At 36.7% G+C, this 7,390-nt stretch overlaps 1 protein-coding gene across 1 annotated transcript; it reads right to left on the reverse strand.

Moving 5' to 3' along the window:
* Positions 1 to 4,077: 4,077 nt before the first annotated feature.
* Positions 4,078 to 4,995, reverse strand: LOC118583527 (probable G-protein coupled receptor 141). The gene has a single exon (XM_036186894.1). It carries the CDS (start codon positions 4,993 to 4,995, stop codon positions 4,078 to 4,080), a length of 918 nt encoding a protein of 305 aa, XP_036042787.1.
* Between the last annotated feature and the right edge of the window lie 2,395 nt (positions 4,996 to 7,390).

Here is a 7,390-nt window from a genome sequence, read left to right on the forward strand (position 1 = left end):
GGGAGAAGGATTCCCAATTTTCTAAGGAAGCACCATATTGATTTTCAAAGTGGCTGTACAAGCTTGCATTCCCACCAGCAGTGGAGGAGAGTTCCTCTTGATCCACATCCTCTCCAGCATAAGCTGGCTTCTGTGTTTTTGATCTTAGCAATCTGACAGGTGTAAGGTGGTATCTCAGAGTTATTATGATTTGCATTTCCTGGATAATTAGGGATGTTGAGCAATTCCTTAAATGTCTTTCAGCCATTTGAACTTCCTCTGTGGAGGATTCTCTGTTTAGTTCTATAGCCCATTTGTTAATTGAACTGTTGGGCATTTTGATGTCTAATTTCTTGACATATATATATTCTGGATATCAGCCCTCTGTCAGATGTGGGGTTGGTGAAGACCTTTTCCCATTCTGTAGGCTGTCACTTTGTCTTGTTGACCATGTCCTTTGCTCTACAAAAGCTTCTCAGTTTCAACAGGTCCCATTGATTGATTGTTTCTCAGTGTCTGTGCTACTGTGTTCAAGAGTACTTCCTATATTCTCTTCTATCAGGCTCAGAGTAACTGGATTTATGTTGAGGTCTTTGATCCACTTGGACTTAAGTTTTGTGCACGGTGACAAATATAGATCTATTTGCAGCCTTCAACACATTGACATCCAGTTATGCCAGCACCATTTGTTGAAGATGCTTTCTTTTTTTCCATTGTACATTTTTGGCTTCTTTGTCAAAAATTATATGCTCATAGGTGTGCAGGTTAATGTCAGGGTCTTCAGTTCCATTCCATTGGTCCACATGTTGGTTTTTATGCCAGTACCAAGCTGTTTTTATTATGGTAGCTCTATAGTAGAGCTTGAGGTTGGGGATCGTGATGCCTCCAGAGGTTGTTTTATTGTACAGGATTCTTTTGGCTATACTGGGTTTTTTGTTTTTCCATATGAAGTTGAGTATTATTCTTTCCAGATCTGTGAAGAATTGTGTTGGCAATTTGATGGGAATTGCGTTGAATCTGTAGATTGCTTTTGGTAAGATTGCCATTTTTACTATGTTAATCCTGCCTATCCATGGGCATGGGAGGTCTTTACATTTTCTGACATCTTCAGTTTCTTTTTTCAGGGACTTAAAGTTCTTGTCATATAGGTCCTTCACATGCTTAGTTAGAGTAACCCCAAGGTATTTTATATCATTTGTGGCTATTGTAAAGGGTGATGTATTTCTGATTTCCTTCTCAGCCTGTTTGTCTATTGTATATAGGAGGGCTACTGATTTTTTTGAGTTGATCTTATATCCTGCAATGTTGCTGAAGGTTTTTATTAGCTGTATCAGTTCCTTGGTTGAATTTTTGGGGTCACTCATGTATACTATCATGTCATCTGCAAATAGGGAAAGCTTGACTTCTTCCTTTCCAATTTGTATCCCCTTAATCTCCTTATGTTGTCTTATAGCTCTGGCTAGAACTTCAAGTACTATATTGAATAAATATGGGGAAAGGGGACAGCCTTGCCTTGTTTCTGAATTTAGTGGTATTGCTTTGAGTTTCTCTCCATTTAATTTGATGTTGGCTGTTGGCTTGCTGTAGATTGCCTTTATTGGTCTTGCTTTTTAAACATGTGACTTTTTAAAAAGTAATAAACAAAACTCTTAGTAAAGTTCTGAGGGAACCAGAATAAAATCTTTCCTTGACGTCCATGATAACTGTGTTTTCAAAAAATTGGGTCAAAATATTATAAAGCTGAATAAAACCCATTGACTCCAATAATTACTCTCATATATTCCACTCCCTACATGCCTGGGAGATTATTCAAATACACAGCAAGGTGAGATGACTCTTTTTAATGCAAGGCCAAATGTCTAGTTCTTGATCTCATCACCAGATCCTACTAGTACTCCTTATAATGGTGACATCCAAAATGGCCTTTGAGACTAATGTCAGTTCCCATTTACTTGTAGCATCCATTTTTATACCGACTCAACCAAAAGACCAGAGAACTTGAAAACTTTTCATTTATTCTGTGAAACTTTATCAATAAGGTATTATAAATTACAGAATTCTGCATTTCTATATTCTAGATAACACTTCTATATATAGGCCCCTAGAAATATATGGACCACTTATTATAATATTGAAAAATGTGTAACTGCTTTGCATCAGTATATCTAAAGTCTGGAAGATATAATCCAGTCTATAAAAGTATAATTCAGAGTCTACACTTATAGTAGCCATAAAAAGAAAGCTCTCCTATAACTTTCTCAAGTAAACCTTATTTTAAATATTTCATCTATCTTTATTTTCTTATACATTTTGTGGGTGTTACAAATTTTCTTAAAATGTTTATGAATCTTACCAATGGTCATACAAACTTTATGAGTCAAAGTGAGGAAATAACTTAGAAAATAATTGGGAACAAAAAACAAGTAGTTAAGGAAAGAAACATTTTTTTTTTAAAGTGATGGGAATGGAAAACTGAAATTTTAAAGAGGAAATGTTAGAAACAATCAAATTTGCAATGTGTTGCTACATGTTTTTCTCTAGTATTAGTTGCTATGCCTTGGTAATTTCACTGAAACTAGAGTCTCACAAGGCACTTCTTGCCCCTCAGAGGAACTTGGGATCCTTAAAACAGCAGCAACTAACAAAAGCCTTTTAGATGTAAGGAGGTCCCTTCCAGGAAGAAGAGCTCTTGGTGACTCACCTGTCCTTCTACTCACACCACTAATGACTTCAGATTGTCTGGAGACTTAAATATGGATACGACTCAGTTCCCTGAAAACTTTCAAGATCATGAAACTGAGGGAGACAGAATAAGAGGAAAAGGCAAAAAGAAAACAATGCCAATTAAGTACAAACCATAAATAAGTACAAACCATAAACCCATACGTGAACTCAATCGTGAATTCTTGAAATAAAAGTTTAATGAAGCTTAATATGCCATATGTCAAGTTATGAACCAAATTGAGAGGGTTGGGGATTAAACAAAAAAACAAAAGAAAACAAAAATGTTATGAACCAAATTGCAAAATGTTACTAATAATTTGGCAAAGATATCCATATGGTTTAATATTTTAAAGGATGGAATGGTATTACCTTCCAGAATATTTATTCATTCATTTCCAAATGTTGTTAAGACTCTCTTAATGCAACCTAATCTCATATATTCTAAATTAAGGACTATCCCATATTTTCCCCAGAAGTTCTTTTTGCTCAAAAATACAGGTTTTGTTTTAAAAACATATGATTTTTAAGAATGGAATGCAACTTAAAGACTACAGTATAACTTCTTGTCTTCAAATGGGGAAAACACATTTACTGTGGACCAAGACATAAAAATTCTCTTAAAAAAACAGGAAAGGAAAAAAAGGTTAATTATCCTCTGTTGCCATTCATTTCACTGTGAGCAGGACACTGTCCAGGAGCATTCTATAAGTTAGACTTCCACCATTACTTAGGTGTCTTAATAAGGTTATGAAGAATTTTCAAAGAGTGTGATTGATAAGAGTTCACTACTCATGTCCTTAAACACAACCTTTAGAAGGGCAAGGCTAGAAAGCTTGTTAGAGCAGAAGTCCCAGTGTTTCCTCCAGAGTTAGGATGACACAGAAAAGTTTCTTACTCCTCCCCTTGCCTGGCTGTTTTGCCAGGCTGCTTATGTTGGTTGTACCAATTTGTCTGGTAAAACAAGTGGAATTGATTGATCTCTTTGGAGCTGTTTGATAACCAGGATTAGCCTTTGGAAGGTGAAGTGAACTGAAAATAACTCTTCACCTAAGTGCAGCCCAAAGACTGGTAGGGAAAACCATGTCTCAAACCAGGAAGTCACCATATGTGATAGAACTTCAGCATTCAGCAGACCAGGGTTTTCTGGATGGGGCAAGCAGATACTATGTTCGAAAATAATGGAATTGCAATTCCACATAGGTTCACTACAACTCATCTTTGCATGGACATCTTTTACAGGGAGCACTTGGATACTTTTTAGTCCTTTTCTTTGTCTGGGCCAAGGCAAGGTTTTAATTAAGCAATGCAAAGGCATTCTTACCTCCCTTGCTTATTCTCATTCCCAACAGGAAGAAATGAATGCTATAGTATTGGCTAATAGCATAAAAGACAATTCCATAGGTCAATAATCTTTTGCTTAACCCAATGGCTTCCTCCAAGGACAAAGAGCAGCAAATCATAGCAGCTGATTGCCGTTGTGCTTAAGAAGATTTCATTGTAAAATGCAACTTTGTTTTCACAGTTCTTGGAGTGTGACACTACATACAAGTAATAGATCCTGAAGAATTGGTAGGGAAGAAAACAAACAAGTATTATGCCTATAAAGAACAGATTTTTCAGCTGAGCCCAGAACTCCTGGTGGGATAGTAAGGAGTGGCGGAGCTTCCGAACCATGGACAATGTGATGAAGACTTGGAAACCCAAGAGAATCATCGCAATAGTTATGACAACAATGACTATCATATAGTTGACAACTTGTACATAATCACGGGCAAGTTCTTTATGAAATCTAAAGCAGTGTTTGTCATTGTATTCTTCATTGTTTCCATACTGAGAAACCACCAGGGGCACCACAATGACAATCACCAAAAGCCACATAGCAGTACTGGCAGCAACTGCATGCAGTTTTCTATAGAATTCTATTTTGTCTCTGCGCTTGAAGAAGATGAGGTACCTGATGACCAGTATCACCACGTAGAAGAGGAAGGTGAGGTACATGTGTATATGCAGCATGGCACTCACAAATTTGCAGAAGGATAATCCAAATGTCCAAGTCCCCTTGATGAGGTATGCCAAGCGGAAAGGCACAGTCATCAGGAATAACCCATGGACCACCACCAGGTTAATGACCGCCATGGTGGTCACTGAACGTGAGTTCATTTTCACCAGCAAGAACAGGATGGAGATGATCCCTGCCAGTCCTCCAATGAGCACTATGAAGTAAAGCGAGGTTAAATGGTGTGCCAGTATAGGATCACAAGAGGAATTCTCAGAGGTATTGAATGTTTCCATTCTTCAAACATTGCCTGCAAAAGCAAAAAAAAAAAAAATTCCAAACCTTTATTCATAACTCCCCCAGGACACTGAAAAGGTGGCTCTGTAGTTTATCTGTCTTCATAGCATTACACTTTATATGCTTTAAGAATGAAGATAATACTGTCTGCATATTTGTAGTCTCTACACCTAAAACTCTAAGCCATTACATTAGTCTGTTTGATATTTATTATAACACAACACCACAAAGTGAGTTTAGAAAGAGGTTCATTTTGGCACACAGTTCTGACAGCTCAAGGTTAGGGGGCTACATTTGATGATGTCCTTCTTTCTGGCAGAGTTGTAGGGAGGTAACAGAACCCAGCGACTGTGAATGTGAATGTGTCTTTCCTAATCTCTCTCCCTCTTGTCACAAAGGCATCAGAATTTAGTCATGAGGATTCTACCCCCAGAGACACAGTTGGAATGCTGAGTGGCTAGTAAAGCAATGTAAAATATTTTTAGTGTGGTTCCATTTCTCTAAGTCCTTCCAAGTAATTAGTAAATGACCAACCCAAGGATATTCATACTTGACTCTTTGAGAATGCTGACTAATTTAACTGAAGCTCAGGGAAGTAAAAGCAATAAAGAGCTATACAAACACCTATCTGCTTTTCTCACAATAGTTTTAACATCATCCTCTATGAGACCTTGGATAAGTTCTTTCCCTGAAATATGGCATGCCTCCCAAGTCTCTCATCTTGTATCTTTAAATGTCTTGCAAATTTAAAAAGACCCACTCTTACTACTTATTTGGACTCCTGAAAAACCCTCTTTATGAGTATCTAGTCCTCTCTAATCAATTCTCCAAATTCTTATTTTTATTATTTATTTTATGTTATGAGCATGAGAGTTTTGCCTGCATCTATATATATGTGCACCACATGAGTGCTTGGGGGCCAGAAGAGGATGTCAGATCCCCAGGAACTGGAGTCTCAGATAGTCATGGGAATTGAACCCAGGTCCTCTGGAAGCCCAGCCAGTGTTCTATTTAACTGCTAAGGCTTTTCTCCAGCCCTCCATATTATTCATTCATTATCAGTAAGAATTTTTAAATCTTTGGATTTTACTACACAAGTCATATCCAATTTCCTATTTAAATCCTTCAGTGGCTTCTCATCTAAAAAAATAAACAATATCTTTAAATCTAGTATGAAATTCTCAGAGAATTAATAAAAATATAATTTTAAAAATTCAGAATGTCCTGGGTTACAGTGCTTGAATTTTACTGGTTAAAAGGAAGAAAAGGTTACTCAAGCCTTGCATTCTAACTTGAACAATTGCATAATAATGATAACATCTAAGGTATTTGTTTACTGACATTAGGAAAACTGGAACTGAGCAGGAACAGTAATGAAATCATTCACTGGGCACCTGACATTTGTAACACATTTGCAATTGTTCTTAATGCTTCTTTGAACACCTCTTCAAACAATGTATTCTTACTCAAATTATAAACCAATTATTAAACCAAATGATATACACAATGTTGATGAATCTCAAATTCTTTGTATAAATCATGTATGTTCTCAGTGAGGTGACAGTGCTTCTAAAGGTACAAGAAAAAGTTAATGAAGTGTAAAAAATACTATTCTATGTTTCAAGCAGAGATATGTGTACTGTGACTAACCAGATACACAGATAAAGTAAATTTTCAGAGGAACAGGAAGAAAACCGGAAAAAAAACCTCTAAAAATATTTTCTAGAGAAATAATAATTTATAAAACGTTGAGAAACCATAGTAATACAAAATGCCATAAAAGCTGTGTATTGTATGATTTCTTTTTCTAGAAAATTCAAAACCAATGTGAGAGAAAATCGACACATGTAGCCTAACTTGTAAGGGAAGAGGTGGGCTTTAAAAAGGTATATAGAATGCTGGGGTGATGGATGAGTCACTGAACTAACTATACACCTCAAATGACCAATGCCCATGTATTTCCTTCACCCCCATTAAAACATAATGATATTCTAACCCACAGAGACCCTCTGTTTTGTGAGCACAGGAAACACCTTCAGAGAGCTGTGGCCCACTTAACCATATTTCCCTGGAAGCTCTGAAAAGTGTGCTGTTATATTATGCAATCTCAGGACTTGCCTTCACTTTTCCTCTGTAAAAGTGCGGTTCTACAGAGTAGAAATGATTTTGTTTTCATCCGAGTCAAGTGTAGATATGCCACCAACACTTCTGCTCACCATTTCCTTCTGCTTTAGCCTACTAAGACTGGTCCTGAAAGAAAAGAGTAAAGTCAATGGTGTGTCACTTGAACCAATCTCTTTATACATTTCCATGATATCTACCTTTTAAATGTCAGAAGCATGTGTTAAACAATTCCTGTGTGCTAGGACTGCATTATATTGAGTTATTTACTCT

The sequence above is a fragment of the Onychomys torridus genome, chromosome 5 (assembly GCF_903995425.1).
Source record: "Onychomys torridus chromosome 5, mOncTor1.1, whole genome shotgun sequence".
Taxonomy (NCBI): Eukaryota; Metazoa; Chordata; class Mammalia; order Rodentia; family Cricetidae; genus Onychomys; species Onychomys torridus.

What these genes read in the sequence shown, in the direction of transcription:
- LOC118583527 (XM_036186894.1), bottom strand. Translation starts at nt 4,995, where the DNA reads ATGGAAACATTCAATACCTCTGAGAATTCCTCTTGTGATCCTATACTG.